The 15319-nt window shown below is 48.2% G+C and overlaps 5 protein-coding genes and 1 long non-coding RNA gene across 8 annotated transcripts; 3 read left to right on the top strand and 3 right to left on the bottom strand.

Moving 5' to 3' along the window:
- Positions 1-1693: 1693 nt before the first annotated feature.
- Es2 (ess-2 splicing factor homolog) lies at positions 1694-3438 on the top strand. The gene is made up of 2 exons (XM_001354679.4): positions 1694-2149; positions 2209-3438. Exons 1-2 carry the CDS (start codon positions 1804-1806, stop codon positions 3336-3338), a joined length of 1476 nt encoding a protein of 491 aa, XP_001354715.2. The 5' UTR covers positions 1694-1803; the 3' UTR covers positions 3339-3438.
- Positions 3378-4346, bottom strand: Sptr (Sepiapterin reductase). Its single transcript, XM_001354680.4, has one exon. The coding sequence runs from the start codon at positions 4253-4255 to the stop codon at positions 3452-3454; it is 804 nt and encodes a 267-aa protein (XP_001354716.3). The 5' UTR covers positions 4256-4346; the 3' UTR covers positions 3378-3451.
- A 1318-nt stretch (positions 4347-5664) lies between these two features.
- Positions 5665-6917, bottom strand: LOC4814899 (sepiapterin reductase). The gene has a single exon (XM_001354681.4). It carries the CDS (start codon positions 6645-6647, stop codon positions 5838-5840), a length of 810 nt encoding a protein of 269 aa, XP_001354717.2. The 5' UTR covers positions 6648-6917; the 3' UTR covers positions 5665-5837.
- A 1078-nt stretch (positions 6918-7995) lies between these two features.
- On the top strand, positions 7996-10160 carry Cp7Fa (Chorion protein a at 7F). Of its 2 annotated transcripts, XM_002134002.3 has the most exons (4): positions 7996-8357; positions 8562-8750; positions 9298-9383; positions 9450-10160. In XM_002134002.3, the coding sequence occupies exons 1-4, from the start codon at positions 8301-8303 to the stop codon at positions 10024-10026; spliced, it is 909 nt and encodes a 302-aa protein (XP_002134038.2). In that variant the 5' UTR covers positions 7996-8300; the 3' UTR covers positions 10027-10160. The 2 variants fall into 2 exon arrangements, with proteins under 2 accessions (XP_002134038.2, XP_015041583.2); XM_015186097.2 differs by lacking the exons at positions 7996-8357; positions 8562-8750 and adding an exon at positions 8788-9202.
- A 6-nt stretch (positions 10161-10166) lies between these two features.
- On the bottom strand, positions 10167-11485 carry LOC26532622 (uncharacterized). 2 transcript variants are annotated; one of them, XR_001452746.2, is made up of 3 exons: positions 11159-11355; positions 10638-10941; positions 10167-10573 (listed from the first exon to the last, which is right to left on the bottom strand). It is a non-coding gene; the product is annotated as an uncharacterized lncRNA (long non-coding RNA). The 2 variants fall into 2 exon arrangements; XR_004469723.1 differs by having other exon boundaries at positions 10167-10941; positions 11159-11485.
- Positions 11486-12178: 693 nt separating this feature from the next.
- On the top strand, positions 12179-13976 carry Cp7Fb (Chorion protein b at 7F). Its single transcript, XM_001354684.4, has 2 exons — positions 12179-12589; positions 12646-13976. Exons 1-2 carry the CDS (start codon positions 12268-12270, stop codon positions 13842-13844), a joined length of 1521 nt encoding a protein of 506 aa, XP_001354720.4. The 5' UTR covers positions 12179-12267; the 3' UTR covers positions 13845-13976.
- Positions 13977-15319: the final 1343 nt, after the last annotated feature.

Below are 15319 nucleotides of genomic sequence, written 5' to 3'. Positions count from 1 at the left end.
TCCGGACAGCCGTTCGACATTGCACTCGACATCATTGGGCGGCTGCTCTTCTGAACCTGCTCCTACTCCAACAGCATTAACGTGACCATCCGCACAGTAGTGTTCCTTAAACGTTGCCTCTTTTATCTTTCAGGGTGAATGCGTAGGCGTCAACGATACCGGGGACTCGGAAAGCCTCGCAACATTGCCGCCTTGGGGAGATTTGTGTACTGGCTGGAGGACAAGACCGGAGTGGAATGGATCACTGTCAACGGAGAGCATTGTTCCGTGGAGCTGCAACGTCTGTCGCAGTTCACTGACATCCGGGCCGTGTGTTTCCAAAACTGCATAGCCAGAGGGGTGTCACACGCGCGACGTCTGCTCGTGCCCCAAGCATCTGATGCTACTGGAGGACATGGAGAACTACGGCGTGTGTCCGGCCTTTGGGCCAGATTTCACGTGCACGTCCCCAATGACGGAGAATGGTGACATGAATAAGGACTGCGTACCCGCCTCCTGGCGCTGTGACGGCCAAATGACTTCCCGGACAAGTCGGCTGAAGTGGAATGTCCCACATGCCGGGTGGATCAGTTCAGCTGCCAATCCGGCGAGTGCTTCGACAAGGCTCTGATCTGCGATGCTACCTGTGACAACTGTGAAAATGTCCACGATGAGGCCGACTGCTGCAAGCGGCCAAGAGGCTTTCACTGTGCCATCAACAAGGTGATTGGAAAGACACGATATCTGCCCAAATTCTTAGACTAAAAATATCCTATTCCACCTTCCGACAGCTTTGCATATCAGCCAAGCAGATCAATGAGATTGTATCAACTCTGCCCAAGCCCAAAACTGTTACAGTCTACCGTTGAGACCCATTCTGTCTAGTCCCATATTTTATGACGGGCCGTCGTCTTTGAGTGCCAAGCCGAGTCAAAATCTTCCCAAAAAGCCTGCGAAACCGTTGAAAAATTCCTAAGCTCCTTTTCGCCCGAGCCAAAGACACCAGAACAAAAGCTTAGATCCTTACCATTCGATGACGATGATTTGGATTTAGATAATATATTTGTCAAGCCATTGATGCAGCCGAACAAACTCTCAGAGAGATTAGTTGGAAAAAACTCTCTGTTTGATGATGACGACCTGTATGATTTCACTGATTTGTTTGGCTCAAAGAGTATCTTCATTTTAAATAAACAAAATATACAAAGGCCTATACACGCATCATGTCTTCAAATACCAGCAACATTGCGACTGTTTTTTTTTGTTTAACTATTTTGTTCAAGCCTTGTTTTAGCCAAAATACAATAAAAGCAAAAACTAAAAACTAGGCAATCTTGAAGAAAATTTATTCATCAACGGCCTAAAATTATTTGGGCAGAACTAAGGTTTTTATTCCAGAATTATTCAAGAGAATATAAAAATTGAACAATATGAACGACTATCCTCTTTCGCTTTTTTCTTTTGACCATTTTCGCTAAAATCTTTTTTTACGCAAAATCCAATAAAAGCAAGTATTTAGAATAAGCCAGTTAAGTAGAAAAAATATTTATGAATCGTATACAATTATGTGGGCATAGCTAAATGTGCTTTATAGCTGAGAATATTCCACGGAAGATCGAAAACGAGGAATAAGTAAAGTATAACTTGAATTCGTCAGTATATTTACGGTATATTTTTTCAATGTATGGTATGTTTCGGTATATTCCTGAGGGTCAGACGGTATATTTGTTCGATAAGTCCGTCGATAGTTGTCTAATAAAATTTCAAAGCAAATATTTTTCGGAAAAAACATTGTTTCCAGGCGGTAAAAAGGATTAAAGGACAATGTCTGAGACGCCACGTACACCTGGCACCCCCGGCAGCCTGGCCATGGAGATGGTCAAGGCCCAGAACACTGCTCTGGCAGATTTCAAGAAGCCCACAGATCTCGTGCGACGCAAAAACAAACCAAAAATTCTCACCGAAGAGCAGTACATAGAAGAAATGTCCAAGATTATACAGCGGGACTTCTTTCCCGACCTGGAGAAGTTGCGGGCCCAGAATGATTACCTTGAGGCTGAGGCGCGTCGTGACTTTTTGCAAATGGCAGAGATACGGGCGCGCTACAGCCTGGGCAGGATTCCAAGGATGGGCTGCAGGAACGGTAGACGGAACAACCGTAACAACAATGGTGAGTAGCCGGTTAAAGAAGTTTCCATATATAACTCATCTGTTTGTCCCTTGCGTTAGCCATGTCACCGGCCACCTTTGAGACGCCTGTAAGCCAAGGAAGTCGCAGCAACACTCCTCTCCAGCGTGCTGACACACCGTGCTCCACCACCAGCAGCAGCGCTCGCAGCTCTACCGAGGGCGATTCGTTACCCTCCAAGATGTCGCTTGACGCCTTCCTGCAGAGCTACACGAGCGAGGACAACCAGAGCTTCCAGGAAATCATTGAGACAGCCGAGGAGAAACTGCGCCAGAAGTATGCCCTGCTGTACAACCACGAACAGCTGTCCGCGGATCAGCTGAAGCGCGCCCTTATGTTGCCTAGCATCGAGAAGCAGTTCGAGGAGCCCGATCCGCTGAGGAAGATCGAGACTTGGAAGTACACAAACATGAACTCGGTCATGTATGTGCCGGACGGGGTTGAGTTGACCGAGGAGGAGCGTGTGCAGGCAGCAGAACGCCGAATGAGCATCAAGCACGAGGCCACCAGACTTCCAGATAGCTTGAACAACAAACATCAGGAGGTAGAAAATAAAAAGGCTACAGACCCAGCGGTTGGAGAAAACGATCCCACAGCCACACCACGCATACGCGGCTTCGAGCTACTACGCTCTCCCTCGCCACATCCGGGTGTGGCCTTCTCCCCGATCATGACCTGGGGCGAGATCGATGGCACGCCCTTCCGCCTGGATGGAGGTGACACTCCGCTGCGTCCCACCCAGGGACCCTCGTTCCGTATCAACGAGAACTCCCGGCGCGAGAACATTGCCATTGCTTTGGCCGAAAGAGTCAGCGAGAAGATGCGCAACCAAAAACAAGTTGCTTTCGACACTGCCCGACGCAACATCGGCTCCCCGCTGATCCGTACCAACATGGAGCGCTTGGCCAGCATGTCACCGGCTGCCCAGCATCTGGCCACCGCCAAGCTAGGCTTGCGCTGCACACCCAGCCTATCACACACTCCAACGCCGGGTGCGGCCAGGAAGAGAAAGATCACGCCCGGTCTGGTGAAGAGCACAACCCCGCTGGGGAAGCCCAGACGAATCACAACACCATCCAGGAACACCATCATCGACACGGGCTCCACAATAACAGACGACCTTCTCAAGATCCCCATAAAGCCTCGCAGTGCAGCGGCGGATTTCTTTTAGCAAACTGTCGAACCCGGATATCCTTTAACACATAGTCAATTCATTTTTTGCGTTTAAATTTTAATACAACTATCCAATAAACATACAAAATGTGGTAATATTTGCCTTCTAATCTAGGCCGCATCGTGATCTTTGTAGTCGACATGGTCGCCGGACTTGAACCGTTGTGCCTCCAGCACCTGGATGAATCGCTCCGTTGTCTGAGGCGGTGTCAGCATTGTTTTGGCCTCACGCTGCTCCCGGAACATGGCCACCACCGCGGGATCGTGAGCCTCGCGCTGCACCTGAACTGTCATCTGGGTGTCAATCATTCCGGGCGCATAGTTGAGCACCAGAGTGCCCGGTGCTGACTCCTCGGTGGCCAGCACACGGAAATACATCTCCCTGGCAGCCTTCACAGTGCAATAGTAGGCCATCGATGAGATTGGGGCTATGGCCGCCAGGGTGCTTAGGTTGACCACCAGCTTGGGGACGTCACCAAAGATGCGCATGAACTGGCAGTTGAGGGCAATGGCGGAGAACACATTGGTGTGGTAATACTGCTGCAGATACTCCGTGTCACCGATCTCCCGAGCACGCTTGGAAGTGTCGCCGACTGTGCCCGCATTGTGGATGATAACAGCGCGCTGGAAGTTGCGCGGATACGCCTCTGCATGGTTGAGGGATTCGAATATGATACCGCCAAAATCTTCGGCCCTGGCTGTGCTCAACTCCAAAGCGAACGTGCGAACAGACAGATCTGGACTTTCCTTCAAAATGTTGGCCTTTGTCTCCTCGAGCAGCGGCTGGCTGCGTCCCATCAGCACAACCAGCGAACCCACAGATTGAATGCGTTGCGACAGCTGTTGGGCGAATTCGCGGCCAATGCCACGCGATGCTCCAGTCACCAGGAGATATGTTTTCTGCTTTAGATCCATGCTGAGACTTTCTAATTTTTCAATCTCTGGCAGGCAACAGTTAGCCGACGTTTTTTCTGACAGCTATCGCACAGCTGACTAAAGCTCTCGTGTTAACCCTCTCACTCGCACACATTGCCCGGTACGAAGGTGCTTTTGATCTAAGCTTTGCTTTAAACGGAAAGGTTATCGCTGTGCCTACTTAATGATTAATGGTCGATTAATTGGCCAATTGAATCCCCCCTAAAAAAACATTAAATTCTAAAAATCTGCACAATAAATTCGCATCCACAAATTCATGCCTAGACCGTATTCGATTTCAAAGTCAAGGTCAATCGATTAAATTAAGGAAAAAAAACACTAAAACTAAAAGCTTCCTTCCCCATGGATAAGCAGAAAAAGCTTGCAATGTAATTTGTACATGCTTTAGACTTCTAATTGATCAATTTAATTTGTATTTTCTTAGCCCCCAAAGTATGCCTTGAAGCGTCCAACAAGGGATCTGATCTGGTTTAACTTTCTGAGCCATTTTCCCAAGATCTGGTCCATTAATTCTTTATTAGAGTTAGAGTGTTTTATAACACAAAATTCCTCCTAGGTATGTGTGTGTGTGTATGTTTGTAAAAATCTAGGGTATTTTTGTCCCTACATACATATGTATCTATGTACATATATTTACCGACAGGGATCACTTTTATGGCAAACCATAATTGGTATGCGCTATGAAAAAAACCTACAAAATATGTACTATATATGTACATTAATCCAATGCTACAGAAAGGAACTTAAAATACAGCTCCCGAGACTGAGCTGCCAATATATTGGCAATGATTATTTGTATAGACAAACATAAGAAATAGAGCTCTTGCTCTATGATGCTCTCCATATGATTCGGTTCTTATCAGATTGATGGAGGACCCGGCAACAGTCTACTACTCTCGTGACTGCCCTAGTGCCCCCTCTCTATATATAATTTTGTTCGCTTATCGCTGATTCCGACTGGTACTGTCTGGAAATGGATTTTAAATAACTGACGATAGGCATTAATATAAATATGTACATATTTAATCCTATATGTAGCAATAAGCGCTGATTCATCTACGGAACAGGCGGTTCTTCCCTGGGGATCTTCATTCTGTGGGAACTGGAACTATTCAACTGAAATATATGTACATATAATATAGCTAATCTTTTACGGAGTTTTCCCCCGAATACTGACTGACGGACCCACTTTATGAATGCTATAGCGACTCTGTATAGATCTACTAAAGTTCGTTGAACTTCTTTGAGTTTCTTCCTATTACAATCCTCTCTGCAGTTCATACGGATCATGATTATCTCTTACATATCGATGTCTTCAACCATTCCTGCAAAGAGCAGAGATATCCCACCGATTTCTTTCCCGGAAAGCCAAATAAAAATCGTGTTTGTTTTGTTTTTCGGTTTCCTTTTCGTGTGCCTCGCTCTTCTCCACCTCCAGTACCGGGGTCAGCAGCCAAAGTTTATTCATTTCCCAAGCAATTAAATCAAAAACAGCTTCCAAGTCGTTGACCATGGTTAGAACCGAGTCCAGCAGGAACACAGCCCACCGCCAGGTTTCTACTCATAAAACGAATGTGTCGTAGTAGTCGACATCGTGGCCGGAAACAAAGGAGATCTTCTCTAGAATATTGATCAGCTTAAGGGTGGCCTGCAGCGGCTGGGCGCGTGGCATTTGCAGCATCTGGGACGACGTTACCAGAGATTCGGGGTTAATCATATTGCCGTTGACATCGTACTGGGTCTGATGGGAGTCAAGCAAGCCAGGGGCATAGCTAAGCACATGGACATTGCGGCGTGCCTCCTCGGAAGCCATGGCACGGAAGTACATGTCCCTGGCACGCTTGCAGGAGCAGAGTAGACCGCTGTGGATCAACGGACGCACAAGCAGCGACGAGGTCACGTTGATTGCCAGCTTCTCCACGTCAGTCAGTTGTTTGCAGTGAAGCCAGCGCTGATTCAGGGCCACCGGGGCATACAACTGCTGCTGGACGTAGGCGGCCCAATCCTGCGACAACTGTGGCTCCATCAGCACTTCGGTGGCGGCCACTCCCTCGTTGTGCACGATAATGGAACGCTCGAAGACGGTAGACAGTTCCGCTTGCTTCAAGGCCTGCTCCATCAGCTCTACACCATTCGAATGGTGCTCATCCAGCTTGCCCGTCCTCAGCTGGACTATATCCGGCTTCAGCAGCTCCCTGAGAAGCTGCTCCAAAGAAGCAAGTTTCTCCTGATCATCGTCCAGGATAAGGGCAACAGATCCGGGTGCCAAGCGACTGCATAGCTGCAGAGCCAGTGTCTGACCCAAAGGATTCGAGCTGCCACTCAGCACCAGAAAGGTGCGCTTATTTAAATCCATTCTTTTTGCTGCCATTTTTAGCTGGATGAGGACTGGATGAGCAGGATTTCCCGGACTTCGTGTGGAAGAAGAGCACCGACTTTTTTACTGGCGATTACTTGCGGCTGTACAACTGTACTGAACGGAAAGCAATTCTCGGCTCTAACAACTGGACTCTGTTCGGGCAAGATAAGCTTCGCATCCAGTGAATTACTTGGGTATATACTCGTTTAAATATATACTTGAAGATTTGTGTAAATGGAAAACCCGGGTGTCTTCTAGCGGTGATTCGCGTTGCTCTGAGCTCGTGGGTACGTCAGCACAGCGCTTATATACGAAAACATCTGATAAGACAGACAGACAGACGATCTTCTGTGTCCGGGCTCCAGCTACGGCGTGTTGCCGAGCCATTAACCTGTAATTGCCCAATAACCAGCAGAGTTTTGACCTTTGGCATCCTTCTTTGCATGAATTCAATTGCTGATCGCTTGCCTACTGGCGACTTCGACTCAACTCGGTCGGAAGACCGTACAAGCATCTGATCTGATCTAGAAAGAGATAAACCCGAGTGGGAGATGAACGCTTCTTTCAGAATAATTACTTACCGCACATATGTACGTCACATATGCACGCGCCGTTACTTACGTTATCGCTTTCAGTCATCGAACTTCGATTGCATAATAGAAAAATATAATGATTTAATCAATTGCTAAAACACGGGTATTCGGTCATAATTACTTGTTACATCAGTTAATGCACATGCACCATGATACCGCCAAAGACGTGTTTAGTCGGATGTGTCATGTAATGGATTTTAATGGAAGAATGTGCACAAGATTACTTCGATATGCACACGCCCACACCCACACCCACACACTCACTCAATGTTATCGATGAAAAGGAACTGCGACTGCAATCTCCCATCGATAGGCGTATTTTTGTGTATTGTTGTTTTGATTAGAGCCGAGCCCGAAAACAACAACATCCAGAAATTAGGTTAACGGCCTGATTCCGCTTCTTTGGCGTCTCGTCTGCTCCCGGGGGTCAATTCGCGAGATGACGCTGACCCAATTTGCGGATTGGGAACACGCAGCTACAGCCTAATCGCAATACAATTCCTATAACATTTCGACTTTGTCGCAACTTCATTGTTAATTTTGTCGCCGACGACGGGGTGGCGGGGCGATATGAAATTCTATGGAATTCAACAGATTTGTCTCTTTATGGTAGTTTTGTTTTTATCAATATCAGGTTGGGCGCTGCCCAATTCCGGGGAGCACGTACCTACTGGCTTCGAGCAGCGGCGGTGGCGGTGGCGGTCGCGTCGCTGCAGCATCAGCAGACAGCGCCGCCCGCACCTGAACCTGAACCTGACCCTGGTGTGGGCCAGTCAAGTTCAATCGAGAAAGCGCTGAGCTGGATGCTGCCGAGTGTGATGCTGCACTGAACCTTAACCATGAATGGCCAAGATTTCTTTTAGCCCGAATCGAGAGAAACACGGCAACAACAACCAAAACTAATGTTCTGAGAGCAACTGCAATGACGAGACCCCAAGCAGCGATTCACAGTCTTCTGGGGTATATAAAACGTGTGGACCACTCCATTAGCAGTTCAAACTTTTAACGAGCACCGAGCGGCACGCGACCGATAAGAAAACCAAACCAAAGCCAAGCCCCAAAGCAGACCAGAATGCAAGCCTGTAAACTGTTTCTCTCATTGCTGCTGGCGATGCACTGCACTCAAGCGGTAAGCATATCGAAGGAAAGAGCGAGCAAGAACATTTCATTTGAACGGGACCGGCAATAATTGTGCGTGTGCAAGTGCGACGACTAATGTGACGGATTGAAGAAAGCTCTTTTGACGTTAGCGAACACTGTTTACAAATTTCGCGTGTGTTTACTTAATAAACAAAAAAATGTGTTTAATTAAAAATTTCTATTGGTTTTACAGCTGCTGGCTGCCTGTGTGTGCTCGGAAAAGGGTTCCGACTATTGCCAAAGCTGCCAAGGACCGACAATTGTGCGTCCGAAGCCCCGCTACTATGAGCCCAGCGATGTGAACCTCTCGCCGATCGGTGACAATTGCTGGTGCAGCAAGCAGCTGATCGAACCCGCCCAACTGCCCAAGACCTGCGGAAAAGTACGTGATCTCTTTCAATATGTGCACGCCTTCAACAATCTCTTGGGTCGCCGTATGCTCGAGGGTGCACTCGAGGCCAAAACACTGGCGGCTCGCCGTCTGGCCGAGCGTCTGCAACGTCTGGAGCATATCGATTGCTACAAGAGGCGTCCATCCGGCTACCAGTATCAAATCTAACCAACATGACTAACCACTCATAATAGCTTAAGTCCTAGAATTAGCCCTAGCACAATAGATTCGGGACCAGTAACTAATTTTAATCAATGCGCGCATCCATCATCATCGAGAACATCATCATCCTCAGCTGCAGTACATAGTATTTCCGCGTCGAGCTCTTTATCAGAGAGCCGCCAGTGAGTCGTGGGTTGCAATACTAGCCAGAGCCTCAACTATGCCTTGTCACCGTAAACTTCACCATCATTATGCTCTTCGCCCGTCATCATTATCGCTCCGTACGTGCTTCTAAGCATCAACAATCTGAAAATGATAGAAACCAAATTCGATACCTTATAACGATACCCCGAAACTCTCAATCATTTACACACAGACGACACCATGCAAGCCCACCTGCGGATGCCAGCAGAGCGACGATAGCTACAGCAGTGGCTCCAGCTCCAGTTCCAGCTATGGCAAGTAAGTGGATCCATCCCCATTACGATACCGTCAGTCCCATGTGCTAACCACCTGTAACTTTCACAGCATTGCCTATGCGGCCGAGAAGGCGGAAGATAACAGTCCGGCCGCAGATCCCATCAGTGTGAGCCTGGCCGCCCAGGCCGGCAAGGCCATCAATGTGCCCGAGGCTAAACTGGCCTTTGGCTTTGCACAGAAGCCTGTGGATGGTGTTCAAAAGGTACAGTTCTCCAATGTGCCCGAGGAGAATCTCTTCAAGCTGAAGAGCGAGGTCATCACTCTGAAGAAGCCCAACTATGTTGCCAAACAGGAGGAGGAAGAGGAGTACATCGAGGAGGAGGAGCAACAGCAGTCCGATGATGAGCCGGCCCCCCAGTTGACCTACAAGCAGCTGGGCTACATAACCGAGCAATTTAAGAACCCCAAGTTCAAGAAAATAACCAGTTCCCGCTCGAGCTATGGCTCTAGCAGCTATGGCTCCAGCAGCTACGGCTCCAGCAGCTACGCCTCCAAGAGCGCCTCCAGCGATGGCTACGGCAAGGTGGCCGGCAAGGTTTCCGTTGATTGTGGATTCAAGCCGGGACGCATAACCTCCTACCGCAATGCGAATCGCCAGGAGCCAGATGCTGGTAGCTGCTATTAGGCATATCCTGCTCATCCTTCCGATTGTAAATATCTACTATTTATGCTAAGGAATGAATGGATGGATGTTTGTCTGTCTGGCTTAGAGTTTAAATATATTGACTTCTCACTATTTATGCAAAAAACAAACACAAACGTGGCTATACATTAATCTACATTTATTTCATTCAAGTTCTCTCACTGCCAGGCATTCATATGCTAGATTTAAGCAGCCACTGGTTCCTTAGGTCGGAACCTATGTATCTCTCTTCTGATGTCTTCAGAGTTGTGGCTTCTTGATAGGCTCTTCCTTATCGATTGTCGTAGTCCTTGCTGGAGACCTTTGGTTTCATCGCCCGAGGGGTTGCGAGAGATGAGAGTCTGCCATCTGGACTGACTTTTTGGCGGGCTTCGTCCTTTAAGTACTAGTCTCAATACTGGAAATTATCTCCGACGAACGATCCGATTTCAATGGAGAAAAATTTCACTTTCTTGGCAGATTGTTTGCCTTTGTGGGAAGTCCAACGATGATGGGCCGACCAGGTCCCACCAGTTGAGCTTCTTTAAAACTAAAGAGAATTTGTTTCTTTTGAAGCTTTTTTTTACTAGGATTTCATTTAGAATTCGACTTACCTCCGACCTTTCGAACCGACTGAAAAAACTGGCATCCGACCTCCTTGTTTACTTCCGTCTACGCTCCACACAGCTTCATGGCCTTAAGCAGTGATCTTAATCTCCATTGAGGATCGTTCTTCGGAGGATATTTCCAGCAGTGAGGTTAGTGCTTCGGACGACGAGGCACACAAAAAGCCAAACCCAGTGAAGACAGCTCCAGAAGAGGCTCTTCTAGCCAAGAAGGGAGACGCGTCTAGCGAGGATATCTACATATGTATATCCATGGGAAACATCCCAAAAAACCGTCTAGACGAGCCAAGGCCTGTACAAATAAAGAGAATTTGTTTTTATTGAACGAAATCAGATTGACAAGAAACTCTAAAAATATGACACCAAAAGAATTACTAAAAATTGTCATAGGTCAATTATTTTCTGCACGTTAATGCTTGATAAATAGTTTTCCATTAGCACTTTAAACAAACACTTTTAAAAACAAAGTGTTTGCACTTCTGTAATTTAAAATATTGAATTTTATTTACTTCCGTGTTGCTCCGACTTCTCGAATGAACTGAATAAACTGTAAATTCCTGATGATTTTCCAAGACTACTAAATCCAAATATGTACTTTTTACACATTTATTTTTTTCCAATAGGCTGGGCATGAATTGACTCATCTTTCCTGCGTGCTTGCGTTACAGTTACTTGGCTGCATCTTATCATTTTCCTATTGCATTACTGAGAGAGTGAAAGAGAATGCGATCGGAGAGTGGAGTGGATCGTGAGGTAGAGGGCGGTTAGAGCTGATTTGGTGTTGTTGAGCGTGAGTGAGATGCATGCTGTTGATTAGCCACAACAAGCAATTGATTGAAAGCATTTAGCAGAGCAGAGCAGCAGAGACAGGGTGAAAACAGAGCAAAGACAGAGCAGAGGGGAATCGAAGTAAATTCAGTCAGCGTTAGCCGAGGCGCAGAACCACACGAGGAACTTCCCCTGCAGATGGCAGGCAGAGAGAGCCACCGATGGCGGAAGCCGAACGAAAACGAATGCAGTCAGGGCAAGCGAGAGAGCAGAGCAGAGGTAATGACATAAGAAAATACACACAATTGAAACTTTGCGATCCCAAAGCAGAGGCAGAGGGCCTTCCCTTCCCCCCCTTCCCAACACTGTATTTGTGTGGCATGGCATCCTTGGAATGTGTGGCAGCATCAACGCGCGCCACAAGCCAAATGAGAAAATTAATTTGGCACAACATTTGGATTTAGCCAATTTAAACGCTGAAAGACACTGAAAAAACCAGCGAAAGCTGGGAACATGTCTTTTGATGGAAAACATGACCCAATGCGAAAGCAAATGCAAATTTTGAAATTTGAAAAGGTCAGCGAAACCCAAAAACAACCACAACACAGAGGGGAGAGCATATAGTGAAAACCTTGCCGAAGTTCAAGTTCAACGAGCTGCTCGTTGGGGCACACAGTGCCCCATGCGACGTGGTCAGTGGCCGGCGGCTGCGTGAGACATTGCATCGGTGGATGCAACGGTTCCATATAAAGAATGCGACAATTGAAGCTGCGGCTAGTAGTAGCCCCAACGGCAGACACGAAAGCACACATCGATCCGGATTCCGCACACAGATCCAAACGAACGAATTATGCGCCAATTGATAACCCTTCTGGGCCTGGTTGTGGTACTAGGCCTGGTCCAGTCGGCTCCTGTGGAGGTCGTCTACACGGGAGAGGGCTGTGCCTGTCCCACCCAGCTGGGCTATCAGCTGAATGTGCCCAATCCGCCCAAGCCCAAGAAGTATGGGACCAGCGATTATGGCTATCGTGTGGAAAAACCCGTCCAGACCAAGGCGAAGATCAGCTATAGCTTCGATTTCACCGTCGAACAGCCCAGGACTCCGCCACCGCCCAAGTATCCCGAATCCAAGCTGTACGCCAAAGTCGATCGGGTGACGGTCAACAAAGGAGGTGAGTGGGAGATCAACCCATACCCTGCCATTGTTAACCATGATTACCCTTTGCAGATTGTGCCGCCAAGCATACATCCAGCTGCAGTTGCTCGAGCTGCTCCAGCCCCAAACAAAGGTATGTAGCCCCAGGCCCAGGCCCAGACCCAGGCCCAAGGTCCCCCAATGCCATACGTCGTCGTCGTGACCTGCGCACGCCCGGCTCATTGATCCGCAGGCGTCTAATGCGCCAGCAACAGCTCCAAGAGCGACCCCCACGCTACGTGAAGCTCTATCACAAGGATTTGGCCGCCCAGCAGCAGCATCAGCAGCAGAAGCTGAAACTCTTTGGCCTAATGCCAGCAGAGTCGCATGAACCATCCCCAAAGACGAAGCGCAAGACCAAGAAGTCACCGGCTGGCTGGTTGGGATTGGGTAGGCGGCTGGCCAAGCGTGATATCAAAGGAGAATTCGATCTGCTGGAGCGGGAACGTGCCCAGATTGACTTGACGGCCCCCGAGATCATACAGTTCATGCCGGAGACGCTGAATCCAAATTTCCAGCCGGGCCAGTGTCATATGGGCTGTGGCGCCATTACGGCAGTCGGGCCTCCTCCTCCTCAGCCTCTCCCTCCAGCCACCGAAGAGGCTGGCAAAGAGTTCGATCCGACGGAAGATCAAACAGAGCTGCCAGTGACGACAGAACAGCAGAATACCATACCGGCCAAGCGAGCCGCTTTGGGCTACTATCCACTGCAGATCCCATCGCCATTGGGTCTGCCACTGGACGACTACAAGTATGTGGATGATTCGCAGCTTCGCAGTCTGCTGTCGACGACCTCCGTGCCCGATCCGCTGGAGCAGGGCTCCACGCCGCTGCAGTTTGCCGGCGACTTGGAGTCGGTGACGCGGCGCGGCTATACATCTGCTCTGCTGGGCAGCGGCGGTGGCTATCCCGTACAGCATGTGTCCGACTCTCAGCTGGACAGACTCATCTCAGAGATTGTCTACCCGCATCCGCACTATCTGGAGTCGAGCACGCACTATCCCGAGCCCCACCAGAAGAGGCAAACAACGGACTTCCTCAAGAAGCTCATTGACGGCCGCCTCGGCGGCTGGGGCTTCGACTCGGCCACTGAGCCGGACCATACCCTCCATGCCGACTACTCCACGACGCCCGCCAAGACCTATGGCTACAACAGCCATGTCCAGAACGGCTACAGTATCGACACCTACAATGTGCCACCCATTTCCGAGTACCTGCGAGCCTGGTTCTAGCCCCCCAGAGTCCCAACGTGATCTTTAGCTTACATCTAATTTACATAGTTCCATAAGAAGAAAACCCCACCACCACCATCCCCCCACCAAGCAAAAAAAAATGAATATACATATGTAATAAATTGAAAATGATGTTGGCGTTTCTTTTTCATTCACTGTCCCCTTTGTTTTTTCTTCTCTTTGCAGCTGCAACCACGATGAGGGCTACTGAAGAGACACCCAAAACCGAAAACCGAAAACCCAAACCCAAACCCAAAACCAACGCGAACCGCACCCAATCAATATGCTGAGGTCGGCCAAATGGGGTCTCCGAATGTAGGCCAGTGGAGCACCATTCTGGGGAGTCTTGCATATAAATGTAACTAGATTTCTGACCACCTACCCTATCCCTTTCCTCTCCCTCTCCCTCTCTCCACCTCCACCTCCATCTCTCTCGCACTCTGTCCTCCACACTCCACAATTTCTGTCTACGTTTCGCCTTGTCTTTCTGCAGCTCTCCACGTTTTTTTTTTTGCTCCAATTCAGAGTTTAATAAAATATTTGCTTTTGATTAAAATGCTTGGATACGCTTGATTTGATTTTTGGGGCGGTGGGGTTCGGTTCCTCAGGTTGCGTACGCGAAATGTATTCCCCTAAAAGTATGCCCGTAAAAATGATCAACCGAAAACAAAGAATCATAGAAAATGATTGTCGAATCTGGCTTGGATCGGATCATTATTATAGCCAGAAGAAACAGCGCCTTCCACGCGCTTCCTCTTACTCATTCTCACTCTCACTCTTGCTCTCCCTCACCCACCCTCTTCCTCGTGCAGTGTGCGTCCTCTGGCGTCCATACTGACTGAGTATCGGATATGAATGTAGAGCCGCGGTCCTTGCTGTTCCGTTGCTCCTACTAGACCTCCCCAGAGGATGGCTTGCAATTGCTTACACCTGCCAGCAGAATGCAGAAGGAGTGCCTCCATCAGAATGGATCAGAAAGAGGAAACACCTTGGACTACTACTTTCTGCCCAGGTAATCAAGGCCAATCACCGGCAAGTTAGAACTCCTCTTTTTCCCCACACAGCAAAGAAGTCCAACTGCGATCCCCAAGCACAACGGATAAGGCGTAGCCATCAATAAAGAATAAAAGAGAGACTGTACCAGACCGTAAGTTTTAAGACTGGGAAAAGTATTGTACAATATTTGTAACACCGAAGCATTTCCTCTTTGGACAACTGTTCCGCTATAGTCTGTATATTTCCAAGGGGAAATCTTGGAAAGCCTAGAACCCGAACGAGGCTTGAAGATGTCCAGTGTTTGGAGGAGGACTTTCATTGTTTAGTTTTTGCCCATTGCCAAAGTATATTTTCCGCCAAAAGGATGCTCCAGAATTTTAACGTTTAAAATTTAAGGATGGATTTGTATGGAACATATGTATGTTATATGCTATACCTTTTTGCTATATTTTCAAGCCGAGTCTGAGGTAAAAGTATAA

The sequence above is a fragment of the Drosophila pseudoobscura genome, chromosome X (genome assembly GCF_009870125.1).
Source record: "Drosophila pseudoobscura strain MV-25-SWS-2005 chromosome X, UCI_Dpse_MV25, whole genome shotgun sequence".
NCBI classification, from domain to species: Eukaryota; Metazoa; Arthropoda; class Insecta; order Diptera; family Drosophilidae; genus Drosophila; species Drosophila pseudoobscura.
This window is presented reverse-complemented; position numbering and strand designations above follow the sequence as displayed.

Coding starts and splice junctions, on each gene's coding strand:
- LOC4814899 (XM_001354681.4), bottom strand. CDS start 6,647: ATGGCAGCAAAAAGAATGGATTTAAATAAGCGCACCTTTCTGGTGCTG.
- Cp7Fa (XM_002134002.3), top strand. CDS start 8,301: ATGCAAGCCTGTAAACTGTTTCTCTCATTGCTGCTGGCGATGCACTGC. Junction 8,751..9,297: donor TGCCCAAGACCTGCGGAAAA/GTACGTGATCTC, acceptor ATTTACACACAG/ACGACACCATGCAAGCCCAC. Junction 9,384..9,449: donor TCCAGTTCCAGCTATGGCAA/GTAAGTGGATCC, acceptor TAACTTTCACAG/CATTGCCTATGCGGCCGAGA.
- Es2 (XM_001354679.4), top strand. CDS start 1,804: ATGTCTGAGACGCCACGTACACCTGGCACCCCCGGCAGCCTGGCCATG. Junction 2,150..2,208: donor GAACAACCGTAACAACAATG/GTGAGTAGCCGG, acceptor CCCTTGCGTTAG/CCATGTCACCGGCCACCTTT.
- Cp7Fb (XM_001354684.4), top strand. CDS start 12,268: ATGCGCCAATTGATAACCCTTCTGGGCCTGGTTGTGGTACTAGGCCTG. Junction 12,590..12,645: donor GGTGACGGTCAACAAAGGAG/GTGAGTGGGAGA, acceptor TACCCTTTGCAG/ATTGTGCCGCCAAGCATACA.
- Sptr (XM_001354680.4), bottom strand. CDS start 4,255: ATGGATCTAAAGCAGAAAACATATCTCCTGGTGACTGGAGCATCGCGT.